At 36.8% G+C, this 16430-nt stretch overlaps 1 protein-coding gene across 6 annotated transcripts in view; it reads right to left on the reverse strand.

Annotated features, from left to right (window-relative positions):
• The window catches only part of TBC1D5 (TBC1 domain family member 5), a 305440-nt gene that overhangs the window by 149368 nt on the left and 139642 nt on the right, over positions 1-16430 (reverse strand). For all 6 annotated transcript variants that reach the window (XM_021386231.1, XM_021386226.1, XM_021386230.1 and 3 more), the window contains one exon: positions 6248-6314. In XM_021386231.1, coding sequence (XP_021241906.1) covers positions 6248-6314 — 67 coding nt within the window. The remainder of the gene's footprint in view (positions 1-6247; positions 6315-16430) is intronic.

The following is a 16430-nucleotide window of genomic DNA, read 5'->3' on the forward strand; positions in this document are numbered from 1 at the left end:
GTGTTAATTTGTTACTTCTCCCTTCTAGACATACAGCTAACGACACCTCTACAAATTTTTTTAGTTCATGTGCATGTAGCCTTGTTATATGAACACACACACACACAAGCTCAAAAAATCCACAATTATTTATATCTCTTGAAATGTCTGGATCTTAGAAAATGCATATTGCATGTAGGGACTGAATTCCTCAGAAACAACTTTCTTCTTCCTTGTCTTAATGACTTCTTAGCAAATTCATTTGGACAGCAGGATCCAATAAAAGGTCTGACAAAGTACAGCTAGAAGTTGTGTAAGGGCCCTTGAACAGGAAAAGTAAGGAAAAGAATTTTGAAAGAATTCAGAGGAAAACGGAAATCTTCCAAGCTCTCAGTAGGTGCTACAGTGGTCTTCTTGGATTTGGAAAAAAAAAGCTTCTGAAGGAAAACTCAGTGCAAGAAGTCACTTTCTCTTGCTAGAAATAAGAGAACTGCAGGATGGAATTGCAAACTTCTTCACAAACAGGGAAAAAATGAGACTACTGGCACAGACCACTATAAACACATTCAGAACATAATCATTCTGAGTTTCAGAGGCTTAGACAAAATAGACTTATAGTGAAAAGGCCTCTCTGCAAGTAAATGGCATCAACCAGGATGCTGTCCAAATTTTTTTCCTAGGTGAGACAAAACAAACATGGATGCCAGTTTTACTACTGCATTGTGGAAAGAGTGGAAAGATGTAAGTGCTGAGAATTCTCCTTACAGAACAGAAATGTCTCACCTTTTACTCTACAATTTTTGAATCTTGAAATATTTTAAATCCCAAAAGAAAAAAGAGCTTGTTTTTTCCAGCTCTTGATTATGTGTGATCACATCGTGTATAAACTCAGGAAAAATAGGTTATGAGGATATCTTGAAAGTAAAACAATAAAGGAACACACCTTTATACTAACAAGACTAATAGGTGTGTATAGATGGGAAAACGTTGTTTCCTATGAAATTAAAACAAGAATTTTCTGCAAGGCATATGTTGCCTACATATTTGCATATAAGGACAGAGGCTATGTAGTGATTTATCACTCAGCTGCTAAGAAAAACCATAAGTCAAACAGGAGTCAAACTAGTTTCAGTACCCACTTTTGGAAAGGGATGGAAACAGGGAGAAACAGCTTGCACCCCTTTCTGTCTTTCTTCTGTATGCTCAATATCAGTCCTGGAGTTGTTGGCTGGTGCACAAGAAACATGCCTCAGCCAGCAGGACCACATTGCCTTTTTGCAGTAAGAGAGAAAACATCTGGTAAGCAGAATCTGTAAGAAGTCAGGGGAAGACAATAGAACAACGAAGTATTTCTTATACCAGCTCTGCTGCCTAGCTTAAATATCAGCAGAAGGAAGAATATACACTGACTATATATCCCACAACTGTGCAATCATTGCATGTTTAAACATGGAATTTAAGCCACACAGGAAAGCACTTAATCTTGATACACAGGGTAGAAATTAAAACTATATACAAGTGCAGAGATGTAGTAAGAAATTATCCAGCGGACCTGTCAGGGGTCTCTTAATCATGAAGTAAGTTAACAATACAAGTATGAAAAGTGAGCTTTTCTTAGGCTATATATTTATTAGAAGCAGTATTAATGTACAAATCCACCTTGGAAGAAAATAAGTGTCCTTGGGATGTTAGATTCTATCAGCCAAATTGAATGTCTGCATCAATGGCTCTCCCTAAAAGTCATAATTAGGTCATTAAAATATATTTAGAAAAATAGCCTGTAAAATAAAGTTAAAAAATACTCACCTTCATTTTATTTCATAGGTCACTGTTATACCATCTAATAAGATAATTAAAAACATGCAAGCAGCTGGTACTGAGGCTAAACAGATTAATGTAATAGTCTGTAGTCATATGTGCTGGCAAGGGGTTCACCTCTTTGGCGAGGAGAAGGTCAGCTGCCCTTGGGAAGGCAATAGAAAGACAGTATTTCTACCTTCCAGTGGCACTGCATTGCAGATACTGAAACTAGAGATCCACACCTATTTTTCTTTTCCTGTAGGTTAAGTCCAGCCAATTTGCACATCCAGACAAGGCTTCACCCAAAGCAGTGCAATAATACAGCATACTAAGACTCAAAGATTTCCCCAAGTTTCTTATGTTTTAAAGGCAAGAGTTATGAAATGTCTAAATATTTTAGAAATTTTTTCTAATAGTGAACTTCAAATTTTGATAACATAGTTCTAGGAAAGAATTTCCGTAGTATCTTATTAGTAAAGCATCTTCTCAAGAGCACAAACTTTTCCATCAGAACCTGAAAACCAACTAGAAAATTCTCTGTGACCTGACAGGATGCATTCAAACTTGCAGAATATTTAGGAATATGTGTCACTCACACATGCTTTTCACTTACATTACTTATAAATTTTATGACCTAGAGGGAAATGCTTACTATCTGAACATAAGCAGCACTAAATCTGTGCCGTGACCAATGCATGCAAGATCCACATACACTGAGATGACACCATCATATTAAGAAGTCCCTCTTCCCCTAAACAAATTGTAAAGGGACTACTGCAAGAAAAAAACTTAAAAAAGCTTTAGTAATTAAAATTTCTCATAGAATTTGCATCTGCTAGCCTTCTGCAGCCATGACATCTATCAAGATCCAAAAGCTTTGTCTGTTTTACAGCAAAATCAACTAGCCAATCTCTTTTAAGCAGAGTAGACTGAAACACATTGGATAAACAAGACTATCATCAGTTTTATCAAATGAGTAATTTACTGAAACAATATTCATTGACAGCTAAATCAAAATCTCTAATGAGTCCTTAAAGAAATAACATACATTTACCATCGTTAACTTTCAAGGTAGTTTAAGATTCACTTTTAATCTTTCATAAGGTATTAGCTGCTCATTTTTACATAACATGCAGCCCTGAATTGTAACTATCAATACAATATTCAACTCAAATCAGCAAATTTACAGCCTGTCTCATAGTATGATGGCAGTTACTTGCCACTGAGCAGAAAACATTCATTTCATGACTTAAACTCTGTAATATTACTTAAAAATGGTGCTAGCCTGCTAACTATTAAAAGCTAGATGTTTCTTTTATATATTCGTACATACACATATACATACTGTACTATCTTGCTTTATCATCTTGCCTCTAATTGCAACAACAATACTCTGGCAGTGATATATGGGGTTCCTTTTAAAACGTTAATTGATTTCAGTTTTGTAAGTTGTGTTGTAATCTTCTCTGACAGAATATGATTATTTTCCAGTGGAATTCATCGTCAACATCATGTTTATTTATTATATGCACTTTGGACTAAGTAATATGGAGATACAATGGCCAATTTTATCCTCTACTTACTTGTGGAGCATTAAGGATGGTTTGGCACACTGGAATAAGTTTAGGGCACTGTAATAACTGTTCTAATTATGTTTTTAGTAACAAGGCATAAAATACCAGAAGTACTAAAAAGATATATACATAAGATCCATAAGCATATACATCTAAGTCCTGAGACTGATACATAAGTGTTAAACATCAAATTCTCCAGCACTGGAATAATTGCCCATTAGCTATTTGATTGAATCAATGCAAAGGAGAGGCTGCACAGCGTACAATCCGGGTGTGTTATGCCTGATCAATCCACAGGATTCTGCACTGATAGTGTCTTGGGCTGCAAAGCCTCCATCAATGAACCACAGACTGACTCAACTGGAGATTCGTTATGTTTTAAGCCGACAGAAGGAAATGTTGCCATTCTCTGTCCAACCACTTACTCCTAACTGTATGTTCTAGCTGCTTTCCTTCCCCTGGCACTGGTACTCATTCAAACTTTTCGGCAGGATGACACCATGAACTAAATCACCACAAAGTTTGCCCTAGATGGGCCAGTTCAGTCCCTTGGACCAGCTCAACAACAGGTGAGTGCCAGGGGTAGGATGAGAGGGTTAGGGCCCCAGCACCGCAGCACAGATCATGGAACCAGAGTCTAGCTGGATCTGCCTCCTTCCCCAAACTTTACTTTGGTGGGTACAACAGCTGGTCTCTGGAGTTAACAGTTTTCAGTTATAAGTGTCCTGGAATTAATGGCAGAGAAGAGCTCTCAGCCTTTTCCTTTTGCTGATCTGGCTAAATTCTGTCTTGCCTACTTTTGAGAGACTGCTTCATGGCCTGCTGAGATTTAACATCATCAGGCATATAAGTGCCCCATAGTCACTCGCTCATTCCACCCCACAGAGATGGGGGAAAGAACTGCAAAGATAAACTGAGAAAACACTTGGGTTGAAATAAAGACAGCTTAATAAGTAAAGCAAAAGCTGTGCCTGCAAGGAAAGAAAATATGGAATTCATTCACTTCTTCCCATCGGCAGGCAGATGTTCAGCCATTTCCAGGAAAGCAGGGTTTCATCGCATCTAATGGTTACTTGGGAAGATAAACACCGTAACTGCGAATGTCCTCGCCTTTTCCTCTTTTCCCCCAGTTTTATCGTTCAGTATGATGCCATATGGTGTGAAATATCCCTTTGGTCAGCTTGGGTCAGCTGTCCTGGCTGTGTACCCTCCCAGATCCTTGTGCGCACCCAGATCCTTGCTTGGCAGGGCAGCATGAGAAACAGAAAAGTCTTTGGCTCTGTGTAAGCACTGCTCAGCAACAACTAAAACATCCCAATGTAATCAACACTGTTTTCATCACAAATCCAGAACATAGCAGTGTTAGAGCCATAAAGAAAATTAACTCTCTCCTAGTCAAAACCAGCACACAGTTATGGTATCTGTATAGGCTTCTCATCCGAAGAGCACGGAAGTTATTGTCAGTGATATTTTTGAGCCCATCTTTTAAATTAAATTGTATGCTGCATAAGTTAGAGAACACAAATACAACACAAAACTGAGTAAGGCAGAACCCTGAAATGGATCGGCTAACACAGTATTCTTAAAACGAACATCCTAACTGTCCTCAAAGGGTTTTTTATCATCCAAAGAAGGTTTCATCAGAACATAAAACAGAACCACGGACTTACTAGCATACAGAAAATTGCAAGGATTTGGTTCCACTGGCCAAATGCATCCCTGCAGGCACATCCTTTTTTCTAACCTAGCTCTCAGCCCAAAAGCTTTCTCTGGGTGTCTGAATTGCATCAAGCTCTTTGCTGATCCATCTAGGTCAGTCTTTCTTTTTAGCATCCTCAAGGCAAGGCTGCTTTTTCCCTGCTTTCATCAGCAATCCGTCACCAGTCTGCAACAAGTTCTCCACTTGTGTCCCCACTTGTCATCCCAACCCGAGGGCTCCTCATACTGAGCACAGCTTGCTGGCCAAGGAGTGTGCTATACTCCTATCTACCGATAGCCAGGACAGGGCAAACAGGCAGGTTCTTCCTGCCTTCCCCATCCCTTTGAAGTACAGGCTACAGCAGACTACAAACAGAGAAAGAAATAGATGTCATTCATCATAGTTTACTTCAATGAATACAAAATAGTCTGATGGTAGGCTTGTTTTATTTTCCCATACTTAAGCATTGAAATCAGATGCAGTAATTCTAGTTAGCACAAATCTTACTATTAATTATCAGTTACAAGGACAAAGATTTAGCATTTGTAGCAGAGGCAGTATTTTGCTGGCTGAAAGACGAAACTACAGATCTGCCAATTACCTTGCTTTGCTTTCAAGTACAAGACATCCTCTGGTATTTACCCAAGCAAGATTCAAGCTTACTGACAGTGCTGTGCAAAGCTGCTCAGTACTGTGCTTCTTTAACTGGTATTTACTACAAACAGAATTGAAATATTCGTCCCAGAATTTAACAAATCCTATGGTTTTGTTTTATAATTTAATTGCAGTAACTAACAAATAGAGTTCCATGTTGCCCACGAATGCAGTTATTTTTGAGAAAATCAGAAGGGTGACTCTGATCAGTTAAAAATTTCAACATCCAGTTTCTATTAAAGTAGGTGAGAATTTCTACCTTACTGCATACCGTAGGGAAAAACGAATTAGGCTTACAGACGTCCAGAACTTTCATTAGTTGAATGTTTTGAAAAACTTTCTTAAAAAATAGTAATCTAGAAAAAAAGTTTTTCATATCATTCTTAATTAAATCCTTAATCTTCAGTCTACTGAGTGTTGCAATTTAGCTTGTATGATAGTCTTGAAAAATACAGACCTGTTATTTTGCTTTAAATAGATTGTGTTGCTTATTATATTCAAGATTATTAAAATTACAAAATTAATATCAAAAATTACAAACCTGTAAGAAATAAATGTTCCAGCAGAATCTGAGGTGTGGTGCGTGCTTCCATTCTCATTTGATCCTCCTAATACAAAATAAAAGTGAGAAGCCTTTGTTATAACACAGATCATGACAATAAATAATACAATACGTGTTACAATTGATTTTACTGCACATGTTAATTTTAGTTTATGACAAAACTTACTTAGTCAAGGCTCAGTTTCGCATCTTCAAATTCTTACAACTGGCAATAGAAACAACTAGCCACTATGTTCAATTTGGAGCCTGACTGTTCTGGCAATCTAAGAATATTACTGCAAGTTTTACTCGAGGCCCTTCTCAAGTTACAAAACACAATTTTACTAGAATAAAGCCAAAGAGCTATACCATATAAATAGATGACTATGATTTTACCAAGAATGTAAAAGTTCATCTATATTGTGAAAAATGTTGAGCTGACTGTGTAACAGCAGTATTTTTTTTCATAGCAGATGTTCAAAGTTTCTCTGAAATTACCTAAGTAATATGTCTGTAAAACATCTGGTTTTATGTCTTGAGATATAAAAGCATACATAGAAGAGTGAAGCTGAGAGAAAGCAAGCACTAGAAGGAGTCCTTCCTCTCTGTGCTAAGTGCTTCTACTGAAGTATTATTAAAAGCCAGAAGAAATCTTCTATTTTTCAAATAAAATTTATTCATGCCCTGCTTTATACTATTTATTGTTCTATAACTTGTTTTGGAGCTTAATAATTCTTCTATGTCCTCGTATATTTCCTTAATGCATTTACAGATAGCATCATGCACCTTTACAGGCTCTGTTCTGCTTACTGATCCCAAGTTCTTTCAGTCTTTTTCTTCAAAGCAAAATGCCTGGATACAGTAAGACACTGTATTTCTAGCAGATTAAACTGCAAAACAATCAGCTGCAAGTCCAGAAAGAGAATTACATTCAGTGTCATGATTTTGTTTGTAGATGAGGTAGAGACTTGAGTGGAGAAATTAATAAAAGCCATTAAGAACCATCACAAGAACTATGAACGAGTCTTGTTTCACCTCTCCTAAATCTTTGGAGTGTGACAGAACTTGGTGGCTAAAGTCAAATTAGATACATAGGACAAGTCGGAAAGAAAAGCATCTGGTCCCTTTTCTCAGGTGACAAGTAATGGAACACAATAAAATGGTCTCAGGTTGCACCAGGGGAGGTTTATATTGGATCTTAGGAAGAATTTCTTCAGAGGGAGGGTTGTAAGGAACTGCTCAGTGAATCCCTGTCCCTGGAGGTATTTAAGAGATATGCGGATGTGGCACTAATATTTAGTGATGAGACTTGTTAGGTCAGGTTGATGGTTTGACCTGCTGATCTTGAAGTTCCTTTCCAACTTATTTAGTCTAAGAAAATGACTGTCACACTCCTCTTTATGTTTATGGCCTGACTCTTCCTTGGCAAAGAATGTAGCGTGCAGAGATGGCACTTGTTGTGGCAAATTTCCCATAAAAACAGTAAGTTGTGAAAATCAGAATTACTCACTTTTTCTTTGTTGACTGACTTTGAAAATCTAAGTAAAAACCCACGTGCCAGGAAAATATGTCCCCCCAAAAGAATGCGTCCCCAGTGAAATCTCAGATATTTCTGTACTTTAGTGTCAGGGCTGTGTGAAAGTGTTTGTTTGTTTGAGTGTGAAATAGAAAATGATTACTCGGATCCAGATTTGTAATTAGTAATCCAAGAGTGACCATTCAGAAACGTAACACCTAGCATTTTAAAAAGTATGAAATGCCAGTTCCTCCCTTCACTCTTCACTCATTTAGAATCAAGAAACTGTTGGAAGAAAAACCTTCTTCCACTATTGTTACAATACGCTCTCTGCTATGTTGAGAAAAGAAGTAAATATTTTATGACACGAGGTCCAGAAGAGAAACAGAGAAGAGACTGGAAAATTCACCTATGGAACTGATAAGAACACACACGTTTATTTCTGGGAGTTTGGCTACACTGTCATGCTCCATTATCCAGATTGTAGTTCTGGAAGGTTCAAAATTAAAAAAGGAAAAATCAGACTGAAAAGGAAACTCATTCACAATGCGAAGTTTACATGCTGAAAAAGGTCTTCTGGAACTCTTTTAAAGAATGGCAACAAGATCTTCTTCCTACTTGAAGTACTATCTCAAAAAATGCAAGGCCTTTATCACCTTTCTGCTATACCATTTGTCCTGCCCAAAGCATCATCTAGACTCCACGAAGAAAACCAAACCTTCAGTTAAAAATATTTTCTTTCATCAGGATACAACAAGGAAAATTTGGTGGGATCTGGGGTCTGATAGATCCATATCTGCAGTCAGCTGTCCTTCACAAACAACTCTACATGTACCATTCTTCATTCTGAAGCATTCTCTCAGAAGAAAAACAATAATTTCCCTACTTTAAACGACCACTTCAATACTTCAGCATTCTTAATTGTACACCTGTTGTTAATAAATCTCATTCATACAAGTTACTGTTTTTTCTGAGAGCCACGTTTGCTGCTTCATATTATCATTTGCAGCAGCTATCAAAACTGGAGAGGACTATGTACTTCCAGCTCTCTCAGAAACATGAATTAGTAAATTGGCCTTTTTTCCCCCTTATTCCATCCCCATTAAGGCAAATACTTCTGTTAATAATATCTTGAAAGATGATTTAATGCCTTTTGTCAAAACTGCTAAAAACGATAATGCAAAGTAGAAAGTACTCATTAACTTAAAAAAAGATTCCTTATATTTCACCTACTAGTACCTGAAAGGCTTTCCACCAAATCCTGCTAAGCTTTCACAGTCAGCAATAAACGAGAACAACTGGACACGTATTTTACTAACTAATGACAATAAGCTGTGGGAGTCCATGCCCTAGATCACCTCTCCTCAGGGAAGTTCCAGTTAGCCTTGTGTTTGAAAGGTATGGTGAACTCTCAGTGAAATACAGAGGTTACTTGCATCTGCAGTGATAATGATTGAACTTTCTAGTCAAATTAGGGTGTACACTTAAGAGTTATGAATAAAAGATTCACGATATTCATAACTGAATTTGTGGTCTCCTTTAGAAATGTTAATCGATTCAGGATCATACTAATCTTTAGATCCTGAGCCTCAAAAATGGGAAGGGCTCCACTGAAGAAACAAAGGATGCTCTACCAACCCTGTTCCAAACATCCCAAGAAGTTTTCCAAACTTCAAATGCAATAGCTGGAGGGGAAAAAAAAAAGAAGTTAAAATAAATCTTATACTCACAGAGAAAAGTGAGTGGAAACATCCAGTACCATAGCAAGCACCAATATCAAAGTAAGGAAGGCTGAAGTGCCCAGCTTTTCAACACTACAGGAGTCACTGTTTTTAATGCAATAATAAAACAAGGCGGTTCCTTCAAAGAGAGTGAAAGCCTTCTGAATGTCTTCCTTGCTGCTGATCTAACGGGAGAAACTGCCTTCCCTGGAAATGAACACTCTTTCTGCTGAAAAAAAAACCAAACCATTCCATTGCTGTATTTTAGTTGGCTTTGCTTGAGCATGGAGACTCAGGGCTAAAGGGAGCTGGGACTTAGGTGGCTGGAAGCTGGAACTATGAACAGAGCTGGAAGCTGTTTCAAGAGAATTGGAATAACTAGAAATGGATGCATTTAATAAAAATGAACATTTCAAATGTCATCTTCTTTGGATTTCAAAAAGGCATGGAGAAGGATTTGTAAATTATATGTTTATTCTGGTACTAGATTCACACGGGCTTGTCACCTGCAGTAACTTCTCTTCTAAGAACGTTTGAGAGTATAGACATAAAACAGATGAAACCAGAGTAAAAAGCAAGCCAAATACACTTTCTGTGTATTATCTGAAGAATGTATGCAGAAACTATAACAAGGAGAAACCTAATTTAAATAAGCACACTATTTTGTATTTTTATTTTTAACAAACTGTAGTATAACCTCACTCCAAAGAAAAGTTTTATCGAGGTGCTGTGCATAGCTTCCACTTCCAGCAATAAGAAGCATTGCAGAGCCCCTCATTCTGAGCGCAAGAAGAGGCTCTAGGTACACAGCAGGCACAATGACACTTTAAGCTTATGCTAGTGCTCAATGAGTGGAAAAACATGTGAAGAACCATGTGGGGATCAGAGGTTGCTCAATCATCTCCTTCAATAACCCACTGAAAAGAGCTGTCTTACATGAGATGCAAAAATCCAGTACTAGAATCCTCATAGAGAAGACCAGAGAAACAGATCACAACCAGCCAGAGGTCTAAGACAAGAAGCTTGAGTGAAATCCCCTTACTCTACGGATATACTTTTAACTTTTAAAAAAGAATTGAAATCCAAATTCTTGTCTTTTCAAAGTACGTTTTGATATGAAAAAAATGTTTCCTGTCTATACGTATATTTGTGTACACACATGCGTGACTACTTGTGGGTACACAACACGTTTCTATTTTTAAAGTGATAAACTATTTACTAATCTGATGTCGACTATGAAAGGGTTTTATGGCTGTCAGTTTAGGAATTGGTGATAAAAGTGATCCCACTTAGGAAATCAAACTGTGCATTCCCCTGCTCACAAGTATCAAAATGGATATAGATCTCTTTGGTGACATGTCTGCACTCTGCTTAATATTTTCTTTGTACTCTAATCTGAATTCTTCTTTAAGAATGGTATTTAACAATTCTGAAAATTCAAGTTTAAGTTGATATAAAACACCCAATCATTAATGCGGTGTTTTATGATTAAAGACAAGGAAAATTTTAACACAAATATATGCTTGCAGTCTAAGGTTGTCAGTTCTTACAACATGACTTCCAAATTCCACACTATATTCATTTTCAGATATTTAAAGCTTAATAATTTAATGATTTATCCAATTTTAATTTATACTTTCAAAACCACTTTGAACAATCTGAGGTGCCACTGGAGATCATAACAGTGGTCCTGGTTAAGTCAAATAATAATTACAGTGCTTTCACTTTAAAGATGAGATTATTTTTAATTATTGAGTGAAGTACTTGAGGTACCATACTTATATAATTACGCTACTCATTAAATGGTTATTGAAAGCTGAAATGTAATTTTAATGACAGCTACCTATTTTTCTTTGCACACTTTATAGATGACAGATCAGTCAGGAATTCTACTTTGCTCAAAAAATCCTTGCAGCTGCACCGGTTCTTTCAGGTGCAAAACAATTAAGCTGTGCTTATTTTAAAACTTTAAACATTTTTTTTTCTCCCTAGATGATGTTTATATGGTATATAGAAACTAGTAAAAACAGAAGAATAATGTATGGGTATTTTTTACTTCTTCACAATAGCACCAAAATTTAAATCCAAATCTATATACATTTCAAGCAATATCCCTGAAAAACTAGTGACAATACAAATATGGAAGAATAATTTTAGTCAAAATGCGTTTCTCACATAATGCAAACAAAAAAAAATTGCTTAACAGATTGCAGACCTTTATTGTGAGTATAAAGGGGTAATCAACATACAATAAGCATTTTACAATGCATTAAAACTATATATAATGCCACGAGACTCCTTTTCCTTTTTGTAACATCAAGGTTCACAACTCTTCAAACATAAAATTCCTTCGTACTATTTACTCCACAGATACATATTCATCAAAGTGATCTGCATAAAATTTATTCTAATATGTGGGAATCTTTGACAATTGACAACACAGTTTTAGTCTCAGAAATGAGCACCTAAAGACAAACAGCCTGTATTTTAATTCTTTATACTCGATGTCCGAAATTCAACGTAACTGCCCATTGTTCCAAAGGTCAGAATCTTCTTCAATTTAAGCTTTCCTTTTTCACAGTGAAAACCAAACAGAAGAGTAAATTTGTTTCATTAACGATATTAAAGCAAAGATTTCTGAGTTTGCTGTATGGGGAAAAGGCAATAAAGTTTTGAAGAGGGAAAAACTGCTTTGTTCCTTCAATCCCCTAGTTGAAATTAATTATAGCAAATGTTTATGAAAACATCTGTTCCATACAGTTATAAATTCTTAATTTTAGCATGGGCGATTCCAGGCTCCTCTATTATTTTGAAAGAGAGCAGTCTGACAATTGAAGGGTTTACAAAAGAACAGACAATTTGCATTTCAACTGCACCAAATATGCAGTTTGGAAAGTCTTCAGGATCTCTGCAGCGAAAAAAAAAAAAAAATATATATATATATATATATAAATACAAGAAGAGTAAGATGACTGAAGCTTTCTGATTCGGGTCCACTGGATAGACCAGAACGGCAATAGAAGAAATAAAAAGAAAACTAATCCCCAAACATAAGGTAAATTAAGATTTAGCTCCATAAACTAGATCTTTAGAAAGTAAAATGTAGTGGAGCTACAGATTTCTCTGTTACGTATTTTGATAGATTTCCTGGCAATAAAGGAGCGACGCACACGGCATTGCTGTATCGCGTCAACAGAGGGTGCTGGAGAGTTTAGGATGATTCCATCTCTGCTGCAGCTCTGGAGCTCAATCGTTGTACAACAAACCCTACACTAGCAGCGATCTCTCGGACTTTTTACATAACACCCCTGCAACTACAGTGTTAAATTCAATTTGCACCAAATAAGCTTTTAAAATGATTAAATGGAGCAAGCTTGAAGCAGTGTACAGAAACTGAAAATAATGCCTTCAGCTAAAGAATTAAGTGCACTGCACTTCTGATATTTATAAAATAATTATTAGGTTGGAAAGTTGAAGAACATTTCAGCCTGAGCAAGCTCCTGAAGTTTTCCAAAACAAATATGATGCAATTTGGCGAGCAGTCTTTCAGGTGCAAACTTGACTCTCCGCCCCTTGTTTCAAATTTACTTAGCAATACGTACGGACTTCCAATGAGTATGGTGCCTGGTACAGATTTTTTTTCTGGTAGTGCTTCAGTTCCAACTACTGTGCCCTAAAATATTTGCTAGGAATTAAATAAAAAATGATACGCCGGGCTAGATATCAGACCTTGCTGATAATCAGCTGTAGGACTTTATGATTAGAAGTACAAAAGTCTTACAGGGAGTGAAATATTTCATTTGATTATCCTTAGCTAAAAGTAGGAAAAAATACACTAAGCGTTAACGGTGTTTTTTCCTCTTCAAGCTTATGCAAGTTAGGAAAGGAACGCAAACATAAAACACAATGGAGTACCCGCGCGTATGCTAATTTTGCAATAGTGAAAGCTGGTGACATTTGAAAGTAAGCAAGCAACGCTGACACAAAGGTGCAAAATCAAAGCCTGTTTTAGCCCTACAGAAAGGCAGCAGAGCTGTCGAACAATATGATAGGCAGACACACTGGTTTGCCGTTACGAACAAAAACTTACAGAGATAATAAGAATGTCTTGTATTGCATGTTGCTCTAGCCCAGTCGATTCTGGTGTCTCTTGGATCGCTGTTCATGATTTACGACAATCAAGTGGCATCTTCTATGATCTTTGCATATCAAATCACAATTGCGTATGTGTATACGCTCACACAAGTGAACTTTGTGTATTCTCAGGCAAAAGCTCTGTTTGAAATAATTTTATCAATGCACTTCAGTTTACATTAAGACATACAAAAATAAGAGGGTTTCCATTTTAAGTGAAACTGATTCTGAGCGTTCACAAATCTTAACACCAGCCCTGTCATTAGGTTAGCCTCTACGTTTACATGCCACTTTTTCAAATGCAAAATATATGTGTGAAAAAGAGTGGATGAGAAAGACTATATAAAACTGCAGCTGACTGATTTCAAAATTAGAATGTAGCGTCAGTGCTTAAAGAATGTAGTCCCTTGCAGCTCAATTTAAAACAACAATAAATATGTTCAAAGCACTTATTTATTACATCTAGTTTCCTGATTAAGCTTCTAAGCTTCTGTGATTACTAAAATAGGCTGAACTATCCACTGCATTCTAAACTAAAACAGTAAAATACATAGAATAAGGAATTTTACTCTTATACCACTGAACTAATTCATAGGAATGCCTGATAAGAGTTCTCACGTGATTGTTACGTACCAATACCTTAAATAATTTGCATCCAGAGGTGCTTTAAAATAATCTCTTTGAGAATGATGGGAAGGGCCAATTTAGGTGTGATACAAACTCTTCAGAAAATGCACATAACAGGGAAAAAAAGCTTGACTTCCCATTCAATAGGAAATACACAATACTAGCTTGTATAAGCAATGTAACTTCCACTGAAGTCAATAAGCATTTAGCCCAGTAATGCCTGGACTAAATTTGTTACCAGCAGCAATAAGACTTGTAAAAGAAAAAAAAAAATCCACAGGATAAGGTAAAACACGATTCTTCTAACGTTTTTTCAGTCTCTGTTTTTCACAGTGCACCTGTCTTCGGTCTAAGTGCAGATTATGCCCAATTCTGTTCACAGGCTCTGTACTGCAGTCTCTATCTGCTACCTAACATTGCTGATCATTTACAATATATAACTCAAACAAGCTCCTAGGTCATCATCAAATGTGACAAACATTTTAAGGCAGTGTGGTTGAAGTGGATGCCTTAATAAATAATATAATTCCTAACTTCAATAAATTCTTTATGAACATATACTGATAACAAAATAGCAAACAGCAGAACTAGCAAAACAGACGATAGAATAATATATATAAGTAGGGACAACTACCACAATTAGACATTGCACAGAAAGAAAAATCTTAGAAGCAGTCTGGAATCATTGCTAGGAACTTATATTCCTTGATATATAAATGCCGCGTGACTTATCACTTGCATCCAGAAGAATTTAGCTAATTTTAACTTATAAACAGCCGAAAAGGCCATTGAGCTATAAATTGCAATAATCTAAAGATGGCAAGAGGCAATAAACATGAGTTAATGACTCAGCATCCTCCTGAGATAGCACTGGTCATACAGCTTTGCTTAATCTTACACATGCACAATCAGTGTAAAAAGGTGTTCTCCAGAGACCATTTACACTGACAATAAGAAAAACATACCACCTCTTTATATGTTTGAAGGCTCCTATTGTCCTTTAATTTACTTCAATTACATCCTATTTTAAACCACATTTGTATCTTATAGATAGATGTAATCCGTCTGTTTAGGATAATAAATTATATACAAGCATAGTTTGATTTTCATATTCAAAAGTGATAAGGTATATTCCATTGAGTCTAGGAAAAAACCAGAGCCGAAAGATTGAGTAGAAGTTTTCAAACACTGCTGTTTTGCCAAGATTAAATGATAGTATAAGACAAACGAGAAGGGATTAAGTGCTCTTTTATTGAAACAGAATTGCCCTTTCAACCAGAAGCCAGCTTTTCATCTGAAAAGAACAGGTTTATCAGGAGGAAAGCCAGCCTGGCTAGGAAGCCACACGGCAGTGACAAGCAGCCTCACATCCTGCACTTGGTCAAGGGGCTTCGTGATGAATAGGACCAGATGTTAAAAAAAGAACAGGAAGAATTCTTGCTTTCTCTGCAGCTTCCTATTAAGGGAAGCTACGATATAGCAGCTTGGAAAATTCAGGTATCTAAGGACCTAGAGCCAGAGAAGCTGCCTAGCATCCATGGCGGGGCTGGCACTATCCCCAAGAGTCAGCATCTCAGCTCTTGGTTTCAGCTCTGAGAAAGAGAAAACAGATCTGAAATTTGATGTTAGGAAGTTGTCACAGAGATGTAGGCAATGCATTAGCATTTCTCAAACACTGCAATCTTACAAGTACTCCATACGAGGTGTGGAAAGACCCGTGGTGGAAGCAGCCAGCGCCTGAGCCACCCAGAGCGCCACATGGAGGCACTGAGGCACTGTTCTGCTGCGTTCCCCCTAACACAGCTCCATTTTGCACTGCTGGAAGCAGCAGGAAGGCTCCAGGACACTGATACCAGTTGTTGTACCCTTTTCAAGGCCCTCACACAATTTCTTCAGTCACTTCAGTAAGCCCAACAGGCTGATTTGGATTTATTACACACACAAAAAAAGTAAAGAGATTACAAATGGTTTATTCAGAGGTGAATGTGACACCTCGGAAATTCATATGGTTTTTACTTCCTCCACCTATCATTTGTAACACAACAGAAAGCATATTTTTTCACTTTTTTAGAAACCTGTTATGCAAATAAGTTTGAAGAAGCAACCCAGTCTTTAGTCAAAGTTTCAAGTTATGTAGGTAAGACTTAAAGGAGATATTCCATCAATAACAAATTGCATACATAAG

Source organism: Numida meleagris, chromosome 2 (assembly GCF_002078875.1).
Source record: "Numida meleagris isolate 19003 breed g44 Domestic line chromosome 2, NumMel1.0, whole genome shotgun sequence".
NCBI lineage: Eukaryota > Metazoa > Chordata > Aves > Galliformes > Numididae > Numida > Numida meleagris.